At 44.3% G+C, this 15,498-nt stretch overlaps 2 protein-coding genes across 5 annotated transcripts in view; one reads left to right on the top strand and one right to left on the bottom strand.

Moving 5' to 3' along the window:
* gdap2 (ganglioside induced differentiation associated protein 2) overlaps positions 1-1,028 on the bottom strand; it is a 55,767-nt gene extending 54,739 nt beyond the window's left edge. For both annotated transcript variants that reach the window (XM_040147949.1, XM_040147948.1), the window contains exon 1: positions 1,002-1,028. In XM_040147949.1, the coding sequence (XP_040003883.1) occupies positions 1,002-1,022 (21 nt within the window). In that variant the 5' untranslated portion in view covers positions 1,023-1,028. The remainder of the gene's footprint in view (positions 1-1,001) is intronic.
* Positions 408-15,298, top strand: wdr3 (WD repeat domain 3). 3 transcript variants are annotated; one of them, XM_040147945.1, is made up of 27 exons: positions 408-500; positions 2,364-2,566; positions 2,719-2,928; positions 3,282-3,400; positions 4,309-4,387; positions 5,269-5,364; positions 5,710-5,811; positions 6,164-6,265; positions 6,447-6,547; positions 7,172-7,264; positions 7,483-7,713; positions 7,860-7,953; positions 8,264-8,365; positions 8,554-8,636; positions 8,789-8,927; positions 9,066-9,122; positions 10,010-10,110; positions 10,689-10,800; positions 11,209-11,343; positions 11,437-11,487; positions 11,922-11,987; positions 12,325-12,417; positions 12,754-12,804; positions 12,937-12,980; positions 13,110-13,238; positions 14,696-14,789; positions 14,950-15,298. In XM_040147945.1, the coding sequence occupies exons 2-27, from the start codon at positions 2,393-2,395 to the stop codon at positions 15,103-15,105; spliced, it is 2,814 nt and encodes a 937-aa protein (XP_040003879.1). In that variant the 5' UTR covers positions 408-500; positions 2,364-2,392; the 3' UTR covers positions 15,106-15,298. The 3 variants fall into 3 exon arrangements, with proteins under 3 accessions (XP_040003879.1, XP_040003880.1, XP_040003881.1); XM_040147946.1 differs by having other exon boundaries at positions 459-544; XM_040147947.1 differs by lacking the exon at positions 408-500 and adding an exon at positions 806-969.
* The last annotated feature ends 200 nt before the right edge of the window (positions 15,299-15,498 follow it).

Genomic DNA, 15,498 nt, shown 5'->3' with positions numbered 1-15,498 from the left:
ATTAATGTCTTCACTATTTTATCATCAATAGGCTGATTGTTTTGTTTCTAAAAAAAAATATCAGAATAGTGAGAAATGCCCATCAAAGTTACACAGAGTCTGAGGCCAAACCTTCACAATGCTTGTTTTTGTCCGATCAGTAGTCCGAACCTCAAAATTATCAGAATTTTTAAGAGCAAAAACAGCAAATCGTCGCATTTGAGGAGCTGGAACTATGACATGTTTGACGTTTTTACACGAAAAAGCCCCAGAAGGATCTTGCTTCTGAATATTGTTGTAACAGTATATTATAATTTTACCGAGAGGCTAGCAGTGTATAATAAAAAAAATCATCAGTCTTTCCCTTTGCGTTTATATGTTTTATTTTATTTTTAATTTAATTTAATTTAATTCGATTCGATTTTTATTTTATTCTGTTGTCGATGCATGATCGATTGGTTGGGTCTGAAACAGCATCGCAGGAAACACTGCGCAGGTCAGCTAGCAGCAGCTTTTCAGAGGTAAGAGGAGAAACTGAACAGACACGAAACGCGCTGCATTGAAGGTAGAAAACTGAACTATGTACAAAACATTTACTAAATGTCAAATCTGCGCTGGGTCTGATTTTATGGCCCGCGCTTAACTTAGGAACTTCACCACGTGGGTTCGGGGACAAACCGGTGTGTTGTGGTTAAAGTGTACTCGATTTCGTTGCGCGTAGGTTTCGGGGAGGGCGGGGTTTGCCGCAGATTGAATGGAAATCATCGGTCCGAAGCGCTAAACCCCGACCACTATGCAAGTGCATTGCACTAAAAACGAACGCTCCTCCGACTAGTGTCTGTAACTATCGTGCTCTGCCTCGTTTGAAATTTATGAAAAAAGTACGTCCGTAGGTCAAGTTGTCGCTGATTTTGAGGCAGGATGTACAAAACACAGCTACAGAAAAACCGGCAGTTCACCGGGAGTCGTATTAAAGAGACACCACCGGAGGTGAGAATAGCACGAAAACCCTGTGAACTCACCCGGGGCCACCAGAGACCCATCCCGAGTCGATGTAGTCGATGCGTTGCGACCACACGTTTACACATTGATAAGGTCACATAGCACATTAGAGTCGGTCACAAAATGTCATCTTTGGTGCCTTATGCTTGCGCGCTCGTGAGACGTTTAATCATTTGTGTCACTAATTATTTGTGTCACTGTCTAATCACATGATGGTGTAAATGATATGAGATATCCGTCTGCATATCTAAGGCTAGATCACATAGATACGCCTAGAGCTTCAACAATTAGTCCAGCGATCGATTAGCCGCCGGGTAGTTGATTAACTGATTTGTCGATTGACAAAATAACCTAATTGGCTACTATTTTGATAATCGATTAATCGTTTTTGAGTCATTTTTAAAGCAAAACAGTGGGGGGAAAAAATGAAAATTATTCTCTGGTCCAAGGTTCTCAAATGGCAGGATTTGCTGCGTTTCTTTGTCATATATCATTCTAAATTGAATATCTTTGGATTTTAGACTGTTGGTTGAACAAAAGAAAACCTGTGAAGACACGTCAGCTTTGTCACTTTGGGTATTTTTACACTATTTTTTGACATTTTCTAGATCAAATAACTTAATCCACAGATTAATCGATAACGGAAAACAAACAATATTTTTAGACAGTACGTGCTTTTCAGTTTTTTGCAGTAGTTTCCCCATAGTTTTGGTGGTGAGGCTTTTTTTAAACTGCCCCTGTGCACAAAGCTAGGTCCACAAAGAACTGGTTTTCCCAGTCTTAACCGGCCTGCACAGGGCCCGGACCTCAACCCCACTCAACGCCTTTGGGATGAACTCGAACACAGTCCACGCAGCCAGGCCCTATTGCCCCAATATCAGTGGCCGACCTCACCGTATAGCAGGAGAGTAAGGCCCACGGCTGTGCCTTTTAACAGTCACAGATAATGGTAATGGGCAGGTGTCCGCATATTTTTGGCCATACGTTGTGTACTTTCCGTATATTTCACATCAGAATAATGGATATGCAAATTATGTAATTATATTTCGTAATGTTAGCTTTAAGAAAAGTGACAGTATATTGGCATATACACGTTTTTCTAAAGTATATGACAAAATATGTTTATTTTGCAGGGGTGGACAATAATGTCCTATAATTTCAGGCAATAATAGGGAGATGAAACTTTAAATATAGTTGAATCAGGTTACTGTTCACTCACTCTTTAGGGTGACAGACACACCATGTGTTCTGGTTGGAGGAGGAGTACTCCAGTGATATGATTTTGTTTTTGTTTTTTTTAAATAACAGTGTGACCCAACAAAGCCTAACACTCTGTGTTTTAGTGCCATAATAACTATCACCCACGTTCTCCTTTGAAATAGGAATCAGCGTCACCTTGAGGCTGCTGGTCATGGGGTTGACCAAACAGTACCTGCGCTACGTTGCCAGTGCAGTGTTTGGCGTGATTGGTAGCCAGAAAGCCAACATCGCGTATGTGACCCTCCGCGGAGGAGAGAGGGGGCGCTACGTCGCCGTGGCCGCATGCGAACACGTCTTCATCTGGGATGTCCGAAAAGGAGAGAAGGTGAGGCTTTGATGTGGTCGTGACGGCAGCGGAGCATATGCCCAGGTCTCCCGCAAAAGTTTCGCTTTTTGTATCAAATTAAGAAACTTCTCCCAACTCAGATCGTCTCCAGATTTCATCCAGCATCTGTGTTTTCTGTCTTTTTCGTCAAGGTCCTGATCCTGCAGGGCCAGAAACACGAGGTGACCTTCCTCTGCCCCTCGCCCGATGGCATCCACGTCGCCGTGGGTTACGAGGACGGTGCCGTGCGAATCTTCAGCCTGCTGAACGGCGAGAGCAGCGTTTCCTTCAACGGCCACAAGTCTGCTGTCACCATAATACACTACGACGGACTGGGAGCACGGCTCGTCACTGGCTCCAAGGTAAGTCACGCTCGTTTTTCTTGCTTCGTGTTTGGGTTTGTGTGGTAACATTTTTTACACATTTTTAAAATTGCACCCGGAGATCGAGTGTTAATGTGACAGCAACCTTTGAGATCAAGATGAGAATGCGATTGCACATACGCAGTTTCACCTGAGAAGCATAGGTGTTAAAATCAGTAGAAGATACATTTGCGCTCACATTTTTGAGGGACTTTGTTCGCGCTCCCCAAGGCAAGCAAATTCTTTTGTGTGTTCAGACTTGATCAAGTTAATCCGGTGTCAACAAGGATTCTGGGTTCGTGGTTTGTTGTCTATTTGTTATAGCTTGCGTTAACCTTTCCCTCCTCGTCCAGGACACGGATGTGATTGTGTGGGACATCATCAACGAGTGCGGCATGTACAGGCTCAGAGGCCATAAAGACGTCATCACACAGGCCTTGTTTCTCAAAGACAGGAACCTCCTGGTCACCAGGTAACACACCTTCTATTTACCTTTTATTATTACACTAATTAATCAAAGAGGATCATTGAGGACACAGAAAAGTCAAACTTGTGTCCACTGAGTGGTGGGTAGCCACGTCAGGCTTATTTGTTAAAAAGCAAACTGTACGCGAAGACAAGAACGATTTGTTTATTTTACAACGATAGCTCAGATTGTCTGGAATGTATCTGCAGAGTTGTGTGAGTGCTGCTATAGTTTTAAGAGATCCCAGCACACTCAGAATTACACAGCCACACACAGGTGGGTGAGGACAAGAAAATTTTTTATAGGAAAATGATTGTTAGTGGGACAGTATTTGACCCGATGCCAGACACTTGTCGATGCTGCAGCTCATTCCTCCGTGACCAAAGTTGCTAAAAAAAAATGGCGTCATTTTATGTGTCTAAATAAAAACTACCAGAATGCCCCCCCACCCCCAAAAATGACTTCCATCCCATACTGAAGAGGACTTGCTGTATTTTGAAGAGCTTCGTAGTCACAGACAGGAATAAAAGCTTTAGCGCACTGATCCAGCGGAGTTTCTGGGGTATGATTTTTACACCATTTGCCTTTTTGGCCTCATTCACTTTTGGCAAATGGGCCCATTTCTACTTAGACTTACATTTGAATTTTATACAAATTGTAGGATTATGAAATTTTCATCTGCTACCGCACAAGAAATGTGTGGTGTTAGTTTGTATGTACAATAAACAGTGTGGTGCTTGATATAATGTTGAATGTTATGTGATGTTCCACGTGATTTTTTTTGAATCTTGGTTTCCAAGCAGATAATCTTTTAATCACGTTAAAAACAGCCTCAGAAGTTCAACACCTAAAAATGTAGGAGCTGCATTGTCACTAACACGCCATGTCCGTCATTGTGCTCCGCTGCTATGAAGCTCCAAGGACAGCTTTGTGAAGTGGTGGGACCTGGACACACAGCACTGCTTCAAGACCATGGTGGGCCACCGCAGTGAGGTGAGGGGCTCCTTCCTCCGCAGTCATTAACATAAGCAGCGGGATGCACCGACTGAGGAACGGTCAAGTAAAGTGCGTGGCACAAGAAGCAAATTAGCTGAATGGGAATTAACGGGATTGTCTACCTGGTTAGCATCATATTAGCCAGGATTAGTTAAGGTTTACTCTTTTTGATTTTAAAGACGAGGGTCCAGGTCAGTAAACACGTAAACATAACCCGTGTTGGTTTCCCTTCTCACAGTCCTGTATCTGTCTTTTCAGTTTTGCTGGATTCTAAAGCAGAGCTAATGTAGTTTCAGTCTCTCGAGCTTTATCTGAAAAGGTAATTAGATTTTATTACATCTGTTGTTGACATTTGACAAGGGGAACAGGATTGATTCGTTTACTCGTGGGAGGCTGATGATTAGATCACCGTGACTGCCCTCGGAGAGACAGTATTCTCAGTCCCTGCTGTCAGCAGCCGTTTACTCCGTCTCAAAGAATTAAGCGAAGAACTCGTAACTGACCGTTTCACCTGAGTCAGTAGAGGTCCAGCTGTGTTTTTGTTTTGTTTTTTACATTATATTTTTAACGATATATTGTCCTTCATTTTCACTGGTTTCAGTCTGTTATGAGAAAGGGAAGATGTTATGTGTTGGACAAATTTATCATTAACATCTCTGCACAAACATTTAAGTTATCCCCTGGACTGTTGTTGTAGAAGATGTTCTTTGGTTTTTCAAGAGGCTTCATCAGACACTGATGATGAAAAACAGCCCCCGGGAAACGTTTAGGAAATATTTTGTCGAACTTGACATTGTCCCACCTGGATGAATGAGATGAATCTATGTGGCGGTATTTATATGTCTGTGTGTGTGTGTGTGTGTGTGTGTGTGTGTTAGGTGTGGGGCATGGCGCTGCTGAACCATGAGAACCGGCTGCTGACAGGCTCAGCAGACAGTGAACTTCGAGCCTGGGACATCAACTACCTGCAGGAGGTGAGGAAGGCTGCAGCTGGACACTTTGTCCTCAGTGCATGCAAGTTTTTTTTTCTACTCCCTGTGACTGGTTGAAACAGAGAAGAAGTGGAAGTCAGCTGGAGCACTGATAGCCACCGTGGCCAAATGAAGAAAAGAGCCCCACCTACGGAAAGTTTGTCAAAAGAGAATCGGGGAGTAGAACAATTTGAATTGCTCCACAACTAAAAAGAAAATTGAGACCAAATCTGAGTGAAAATTGAACTTAGTTGTAAATTGTACCAGTATAGTTTGATGCGCAGAATGAAGCGTCATTGGTTGTAAAGGCTCTGTCTCTGCCGTCTGTGTGCTTGCGCCCCTGCTCAGGAAAAAGCTGAGGGTGAGCCCGAGGTGAAGAAGGGGAAAACGCTGCTGGACGATGACGATGACGGAGCCAATGAGGAAGCGGTGGACGAAAGTGTTGAAGAGGTACAAGAGCAGTCATTGATGCGGTACTGTAATAAAGTGATGAAGAGTGCGTACAGTAGATATATAATGTTTCAAACAGTTTTATTCCTTATCAAGTAATGTATGTCTCAGACGGAAAGGAATGTCTCCGTTTCATTTGCAGCCACTTAACGAAAACCTGAATCATACATACAGTAAATACTTTGATCAGCCTCACACTGATTAATTATTTATATTTTAATGGTGAGGTTGTTGTGCCTCAGAAAACAAAAATTCAACAGCAGCAGTCCAGCTTCTTGACCTCAGCTAAATCGCTTCTGCCTGCACGTGGCCTTAAACTCTGTTTCGCGTCCTACTTTCTTTTTTCTCGCAGCGGATATTGAGTTGTAAGAAAGCAGGCTCCATCCTGAGAGAAGCCAGAGACAGAGTTGTCTCGCTGACAACGGACACGAAGGCCAGAGTCATCGCCTGCCACGTGAGTGTCGGAAGCGTTTCCCCGGTTCCCCCTCCCCCTCTCCTCGAATGTCAAGAATACACAACGCGGAATTTCAGGGTTCCTGGAAGGTTTTCCGTCTAACTGGAAATACAGTATACGTACGGATATTTTATATGTAAGCAATTCACGCCATTCATATCCCTTCCTCTCCCTCCATCAGGGCAATGATTCAGTCCTGGAGCTTTTCACTGTGCTGTCGGAGGAGGAAGTGCAGAAGAAAATGGCAAAGAAGCTGAAGAAAGTAAAAAAGAAGGCAGCCAAGTAAGCACAGGAAATACAATTATTTCTGCTTAGTTCCTTTTGGAAGCTTTACATGCTCACTATTTCTTTTAAGCATTGCTACAACTAGTAATACTACTGATAACAACGCAGGGTGTGTACACTACTGTCGATGGCCCGGCCGGTACTGGATTTTTAAGTGCTCTCAGGTGAACTCACTGTGCGACGGTGACGCTGTTTCTAAATGAGCTCAGAGCTTGTTTTGCGTTTCTGTGCTGCAGTTTCTCGTTACTTACCAGCCGTCATACACACGGTTATGGATATCTGCAGTACCCCGATTTTGTTGCAGTTATTTAGCCCCACAGCTGTCACTACTTGTACCTTTTGTCATTTCGTGCTACTACTGCTGCCATTTTGGTTACTGGCACCATCTCAAATTCTCTTTCTTCTTCTTACTACCTATTTTTTTTGTTGTTGTTGTTTTATACATGCTCCTAACACACTGTTGTTACTGCTGCTCCCCCTTAAACTAGTCTTTTAAGCATTTTATCTATTATTGCACCAACTTCTAAAACTCGTGCCACTGCTGTGCTGTAGTCCCCACTCAGTGGTGGAGTTTTACGCTCAGCGCGCTGAAGCTCGCTGTGTCGCTGCCCTCTGTTGCAGAGCTCAAGAGGATGCAGCAGAGCTGGCGGTGGAGAGGACGCTGAAGGACGAGATCATCAGACTAACAAACATCAAGGCCTCCGCCAAGATCAGGTCAGTGTGGAGCCGAGCAAAGCACGAGCACGGCGGTTAGAGAGGCCGGCTTGCGACCGACAGGCCACTGGTTTCCCAGATAGCCAAGGAAAGACAGAAAAGTGGGCACTCAGAAGCACAATCATTCACCCAGACTCAACTCTCAAGCGCTGACGCAAGCCGCCGATTGAGTGTGAATTCCCCGACTCCTCATGCACATCTTCTCCGTCCCCTCTCAGATCAGTGGACAGCCTGTCGTGTGCGGGCGGTGAGCTGAAGGTGGCGCTGCTGCTGCAGAACAACACCATTGAGACCTACAGCCTGAAGACGTCAGACAAGACCCCCACAGCCAATAAGACGGCTCGCCTCACGCTCGGCGGCCACCGCACTGATGCCCGCACCCTGGCCTTCAGCTCGGACAACCTGGCCATCCTCTCCGCCTCTGGAGACACAGTCAAAGTGTGGAACAGGTGAAGCTGGCCTCAGTCTCGGCAAGCCCTGCAAACGTGTTTGCTAAGTCTTACAATTAGTTTTTATCCATTTTGTTGCCTAAGTTGCATGAGCTGTTGCGGTTAGCGACTGGACTTCTAACTGGATGTCCCACCCCCTGCCACAGGTCGACTCTGCAGGTGATTCGCACCATGTCCTGCGAATACGCCCTCTGCTCCCTCTTTGTGCCTGGAGACAGACAGATCATCCTGGGAACTAAGGTATTCAAATGCAAACCAACTCAGTCAGACACTTGACAACAGGATTATGTTAGAAGTCCATCGGGGTTTTGAAGCCAATCAATGACAAGTCTTTGTAGAGAAAGTTTCAGTCGCCGGTTTTTTCATTCCACCTTTCTATGAATTTGCCGCTGTTTGCAGTTTAGGAACTTCTGCTCGGATGAGATGACAGGGTTGCTAGTGTGGCTGTGAACTTTTAGCCCTTTTCGGAAGAAAGAAGAATCTTCAAGAACTGGAAGAATCTTTTCTGGTTCGTGTTTTGTGGTCACTGAGTGTTGCTTTTTCCTGCCAGAGTGGTAAGCTGCAGATCTTTGAGTTGGCCTCAGGCAGCCTCCTGGAGACGGTGGATGCCCACGATGGAGCCCTGTGGTCCCTTTGCCTGGCCCCAGACCAGGTAAACCTGACTGCCCGTTGCACTACCGATCTGTCTTAAGCAGATTTTGAAATAATAAGCTATGTGTACTGGCTCTCCTGTGTGTTGTTTTTTTTTTTTTTTAAATTTATTGTGTGTGTGTGTGTGTGTGTGTGTGTGTGTGTGTGTGTCTGTGTGTGTGTGTGTGTGTGTGTGTGTGATACCCAAAGAGGGGGATTGTGACAGGAGGTGCAGACAAGACAGTGAAGTTTTGGGAGTTTGAGCTGATCAAGGACCAGGGGACTGGCCAGAAGTAAGTCGCCGCCTTGTTCCTTTTCCAGGAATCAGCATGGTTCCTCTAAGGACTGGTCCTCGCACCTCAAATGAAGCCCTCAGCTACACCAGATTGTCTCCTGGAACTAAACGTTGTGTGTGTGTCTGTGTCTGTGTGTCCGTGTGATTCAGGAGGCTGACAGTGAAACACACACGCACCCTGCAGTTGGAGGAAGACGTACTGTGTGTGAAGTTTTCTCCTGACCACAGACTGCTGGCCGTCTCTTTGTTAGACTGCACTGTCAAGATCTTCTACACAGACACGCTGAAGGTACACCCTGCACACATAACATTAGGACTGCCTGTATTTGAGAACATAATGGAGTATTAAGAGAGTAATTGCTTCATTAACAGTGTTACAGATTCTGTTTACATCATAACTGAACATTTCTCCCTCTCCCTGCTTTAGTTCTTCTTGTCTCTGTATGGACACAAGCTGCCCGTACTTTGTCTGGACATCTCACATGTGAGTGCTCTCAAGCTGCAAAAATGTGAAGTATCAAGTATAAATAACAGAGAGAATACGCTTTATTTTCACGATTTGATCCCGGTTAACGCGGTAAATTTCTAACTCATATATTACGGGGCTCTAACAGAATCAAGGGTCAAGGGTCACAGGAATCTTCTTTTCTATCTGTGACCCTGAACCTTGCACTCGTGTTCTCGCAGTATTAACGACCTTCGAATAGAACCTTTTTTTTTTTTTTGTCAGTAGAACGTATTGCACCATAAATGGCATCTTACTTGTAAGCGTTATGTTAGCAGCCGGATGTCCCTCAGTTTCCGCTGTTCGTTTCTTAGGGTCACATCCCAGGTGGGCTGAAGGTCTCAGCTGTTTACCAGTAAGAAAAAAACACCAAGGTTGAATTTCATAAACAAATGTTCCTCGCTTGATGAGATCCCATTAGCTCTATAAATCTAATGGCTCTCAGGGTGCTCTTCAGAATTGTTAACATGTGTTTACTAGCCTGCTGTCTCCTTCTGCCCTGCCTTTGCCGGCGCATTGCAGCAGATCTTGGCGTGTCACCGCCACCTGACGATCAGCGAAGTAGTGTGAAAACATCGGCGGGATGTACGTCTCTGAGTTCCATAGCACGGCTGGAGGATGAAACCTCCACGGTTCCCCTCTGGGAATCTCTTGTTGTTTCGTGTTTCATTCTTTCCACATTTGGACAGCCGTTGTCGATCGCTGATTGCTCCCTGGTGTAGAATAAGATGCGGTTCTGATGTTGGCCTTTGCTTAGTGTATGGATGTCGTTGCGTCCGCTTGTGGAAACAACGTGGCCTCAAGTACGGACATCTTGACCCACAGTCCTGCCTCCCAGACTCTGACATAGTCTTTCTGTTAACCAGGACAACACACTTATCGCCACTGGATCCGCCGACAGAAACGTGAAGATCTGGGGCTTGGACTTTGGCGATTGTCACCGCTCCATGTTTGCTCATGATGACAGGTAACGCCCAGCAACATGGACACAAACCAAAAAGTCACAGGTTCACTGGAACAGTGTTTTTGTGCTAATGAAATCAGTTTCTAGGCTGTTGCCTTTCCAGCTCTGACTTCATCTGTTGTGGTCAGGGACTCTGATCCATGTCCTGTTAACTGGAACTGCCCTGTGACTTCACACCAGCTGCTCTTTCATCTCACCGCTCATCTGTTCTCTCATGGACCTTCTCACTTTCTGCTGTTTTTGTCTTGTTCTCTGCCTTTCCTCTATTTCATTTTCTTTTTGGGTCATTTTTAGGTTTTCTGTGATCATTTTTCTGTCGGATTCTTTCTTGATTTCTACATGCCTTTCTTTTTTTGCTGTGTTTCTCGCATGTTAACTTTCTTTGGGTCTTTCTATCTTGTCCTGCCACATTGTTTCATGCTTTTCTTTGTTTCTTCCTCTTTGAGTGCCTGCAGAGTCTCTTGCTTTTGTGTTTTCTTTCATTTGTGTTTTTGTTACTGTTCTCTGCTTTCTGGCTTTTGAATTATTTTCTATGTGCCTGTCTGACCTCTCTGTTCCCTCACTCTGTTTGTTCTCCACAGCGTCATGTTCCTCCAGTTTGTCCCCAAGACTCATCTGTTCTTTACAGCAGGGAAGGACAGGAAGATCAAACAGTGGGACGCAGACAAGTTTGAGCACATCCAGACGTTAGAGGTGACGCTCCTCTCCGTGCCTTTGTTATATAGGGTCAGGTAGCTTAGCCCAAGGGTCCTCTGGCAGGATTCCTTCACACCTCAGATGCTAAAATGCAATACTGACCGCACCTCATTGGCCAGCTTTAAACCAGACTCTTCATACAGAGAGCCCTCAACTGGATTTGGAGCATTTTGTGGGCGATAACTTGTGTTGTTAGGTTGTTACTAGGTGGTTGAGAACAGTAACTTTGAGATATCGGGCGGCTGCTAGGGTGTGACTGGGATGGTTGTTAGGAGGTTCCAAGTGATTGTTTTGAGATTGCTTGGTAGTTAGTAGATGATACATTTTTCTTCATGCACAGCATGAACCGTAACAAGGACAAAAACTCTTCCAGGCCGACATTTGACTGCTCTCTCTGCCTCTTAGGGTCACCATCGGGAGGTTTGGTGTCTGACCATCAGCCCCAACGGCGACCACATTGTGTCGTCATCCCACGACAAGTCCCTGCGGCTGTGGGAAAGAACCAGAGAGCCCATCATCCTGGAGGAGGAACGGGAGATGGTGAGGCAGAGGGCGGGGGTTAGCGTATTTTTACAGATCTTCAGGCGCGCAGCTTCTCGGTATCTCTGAATGAAACTGTTTTTGTTTCCACAGGAACGAGAAGCAGAGTTTGACGAGAGCATGGCCAAAGGAGATGTGCCTGTGGTGGGTGCTCAGTTTTTAACTTTCAGACTTCGTCAACATCCTCATAATTTGCACCAGACGGTACCTACTGTATATCTGAGTGATATAGCTTCACACTGGCCTATTTCATGCAAGTCAGGATGGAGATTCTGGTGGTGAGGATGGGTCAGAATTACCTCCCATATGCCAAACTAGTCAGATATTTTTACTTTATGCTCAGATTTTGAAGCACAATGAACGGCTTGCTGTCGGTTGGTAACAACAGTTCACTTGGAAGATGTTTGACACTTTTCAGGCTCCTAAATAAAACTTTGAATGGAATTATTCTCACCCGGCCAACTGGCCGAATTAAAAGGAAATCTTCGATCAGGCTGCGTGATTAAGTAAAAGCATGATCGGTTCTACTGTTGTATTAGATGGATGTAAGTGATGCGTTAACGCGCTTTAATCTGCAGGTACCTGGAGAGACTCAAGGAGAGGCGGCGCCAGCCGGCAAGAAGACCGTTGAGACAGTCAAAGCTGTGAGTTGACTTCACCTCTTCTAGCAAGAACATCATTCTCCTTCTTATTAGTACTTGTTGAATCTTGCTTGGAGCATCAGTTTGAAGTGAATATATAGATAGTTTAAGGTTGTTAGCTTAGTTTTTGGCTGTAGTTAATGATATTGACATGAAAATACTTCTGGGATTGGCTAAAGCTGGTGGAATTCTCTGTTGGCTGTGTCACAAATCCCACCCAGTGGGCACTCGAGCAGGTGAAACGGTATCATTTAAAAATTCTGCAGATGGTAGAAGCCACAAATGAGCAGGTTTTTATGTCCTTTGTTGACGTTCTTCCTGTCATGTGATTTCTTTGCAGGCAGAGCGAATAATGGAGGCTTTGGAGCTTTACAGAGAGGAAAACAGGAAGATGGAAGAGCATAAATACGCTTGTGTGAATGCAGGCAAAGAGGTAGAGACATCATCAAGGAATCCGATATTTTTTTTTACAAAGTCTGTGCTATACAGCTACACTGTTGTTCCCAATCTTAGAAGCATGGGGTGTGGTGCACAAAAATCCTCAAACATCCTGTTTTAATAATGCTGGTTAGGTGCCGGACTGGGTCGACGTGTCCAGCACCCACAACTGCACAGGCTAAAACATCACAGATAGATGAGGGAATAAAGAGAAATCGTTTGCCGTGATGGGAACCTTTCTTTAACTTTCCTCATGGATTTTTGCATTTTTATGATGTCAGTGTTATGGCTTGTCAAATAAATCTGACAGACAGCTGATGTTGTTTTGCAGCTTGCTCCACCGAGACCCAATCCTATCCTTGTGGCCTTTGGAAATGTTTCAGTAAGTAGAATAAATGTCCAGCTAACATTGCCTCCAGTAACTGAACTGTGATATCACTTGTAAACTTAAATGTATTGTTATTAGGTTGTTTTCAGCCGTAGGTAACTATGTCTGTCTTTGTCCCTCTTTCAGCCATCCCGCTACGTTTTAGACGTCATAAAGAAGGTCAGATCCAGGTATGATGTGAGCCCAGGGTGACCAAGACCAAACCCACATGAAGCCAATCACCGTACGCAGTTCTCGGCGCATATAGATACACTCGGTGGGTTTATCTTTTTCTCTGTGTTTGTGTTTGTGATCACCAGTGAGCTGGAGGTCTCTCTGCTGGTGCTGCCATTCGCTTACGTCCCCGAGCTGCTGAAGCTCTTCGGCAGCTACATCCAGCAGGGCCTGGAGGTGGAGCTGGTCTGCCGCTGCCTTTTCTTCCTGCTCAAGTGAGTGATCAGCCTGTGTGTGTGTGTGGGGGAGAAGAAGGGTTTTGTGTTTGGTAGACGAATGAAATCCTTGGAACGGCTCTGGTGGTGAGGTGTGGGTGCAGAAATCTGGCGGCTGGTGCGTAGCTTGCCAGACAAAAAAAAATGAACGGCGGAAAACAGGATGATTTTTAATGCACTTAGGCTCATTCAGATACCATGCCACCTAAAAGCTTATTTGTTATTGCATGCACCACCGACAGTGTATTTGTGAAGAATGTGTTTGACTGAATAATGTCACAGTATAATTCATTCATTGACCGAAAATTAAAAAGAAATAGAAGAAAATAAAATCCCCTGGGTTACTTTTGCAAATTGAAACATACCGTTTAAAGCAAATTTTCAAATTAGATTCTCTTTTGAAGAATTAAATCATTTTGTTAAAGGAATGTGATGGTGCAAGATTAAAATGATTTAAAAGGTGAAAAAACTACAAAACCTTAGTGACAGCCATAAAGTGGCTGCTTCAAAGGGACTCCAGGAAGTTTTAGATTGACTGTAAATAGCATTCGGGGCAATTAGACAGAAATATGTTTCTGTGAATCATCAGAAGAATCTTGAATCTCTTGCTTAATGAAGATATGCAGAAGCAGGTGTTGTCTGTGCATTATCAGCGGTGGAGGAATTATTCCGATTCTTTACTTAAGCAAAATACTAGTTCCACACAAAATATCTAACGTAAAAATACGCAGTGAAATGTGTCCCAAGGGTGTTAAAGTACTATATATTATTAGATTACTATTATTCATGCATTTTTGTGTAAACGGCATTTTACTGATGCAGCTGGTTGAGGTGGAGCTAATTATTAACTATTTCATATAAGGCTGCGACTAATGGCTATTTTCCTTATGGATTTATCTGCAGATCATATTCTTGTTTCATCCTGAAAATTGTGAGAAATGCAGATCACAATTGCCCAGAGCCCAAAGTAACACCTTTAAACATCTTGTTTTGTCAACCAATAGGTTTGAAATCGTAATTCATGAAATAACTACAAAGAAAACCAAGCAAATCCACACGTTTGAGAAGCTTGAACCACGGAATCTTTATCTATTTTGCATGAAAAATGACCAAAGGATTATCAAAGTAGTTGCCAATTAATTTTCTGTAAATTGACAAACCGGTTAATCAGCTAATCGTTTCAGCTCTAGTTGTACATACCTCGTGGTATTTAAGTCTTTATCAAAGCATCAGATTTTATAAGCTCTTCGTGTGTTTTGTCTATAAAATCTTATTGGTAGACTAACCAGTTCAGTAGCTATGGCTGACATTGGATTAGATGTGGTGGAGTAGGAGCATAAAGTGGCAGGAATACGTATTAGTCCAGTACAAGTACCTCAAGTACAGTACTAGAGTATACGACTTCCACCTCTGTACAGTATCGTGCTGAGCCGACTTTGTTGTCTCTTCCTTTCTAGGATCCATTTTGGCCAGATCTCCAGTAACCAGATGTTGCTGTCTGTCATAGATGAGCTACGGATGAACACTCTCTCAAAAGTGTGCGAAATCAGAGTAAGTAACACCTGGAGATAAAGAGAATCAGGCCACAAAGAAAAGTGATTTATTATTTCTTGGCCGACAGAGAGAGTATTGCCTGCGTCGCACCTTTCCTTTTCCATTTCCTCACTGCCTCTTCCCTTTCCTCTTTTTTTTTTTTTTTTGCATGTTTCAGGACGTGCTGGGCTTCAACAGCGCGGCGCTCCAGTTCCTCCAGCGGGAGATCGAGAGCAAAGAGGACGTGATGTTCTTCGCTGAAGCCACAGGCCGGCTGGCGGAGAAGAAGAGGAGGAGGAGGAAGAGGGAGCGAGCCATCCTCACCATCGCTTGAATCGTAATGGACATTTTTTGACCGTTTGCGTACAAACATCCACTCCCACCTGCTCCCAGCTGTATTCCAGGGACGGACCGGGAGGATCACACTGTGGGTTTTCGCATGTTATGAAATGCTGTTACGATGTAACACAGTGTTTTTCAGGTACATGCTTCATTTCCCAAATAAACCGTCTGAATTTTTTTCCACAGTACTTCAGGTTTTGTGGGGGGGGCTTTAAAAACAAATAACTCTTCCACGGCAGAGAGAAATGTAGTGTGTATACACAGCAGTTCCCTCTGCAGCCTTAAGTCTCTATATAAAATACATCCTTATACTGTTAAGTCATAATAGATACATTTCCTGTTTAAAGCAGTACGAGTACTCCCGCCATGATCACCACACACGGAG

The sequence above is a fragment of the Xiphias gladius genome, chromosome 16, assembly GCF_016859285.1.
Source record: "Xiphias gladius isolate SHS-SW01 ecotype Sanya breed wild chromosome 16, ASM1685928v1, whole genome shotgun sequence".
In the NCBI taxonomy this organism is placed as follows: domain Eukaryota; kingdom Metazoa; phylum Chordata; class Actinopteri; order Istiophoriformes; family Xiphiidae; genus Xiphias; species Xiphias gladius.
The sequence above is the reverse complement of the archived record's forward strand: the minus strand, read 5'-3'. Positions and strand labels throughout refer to the sequence as shown.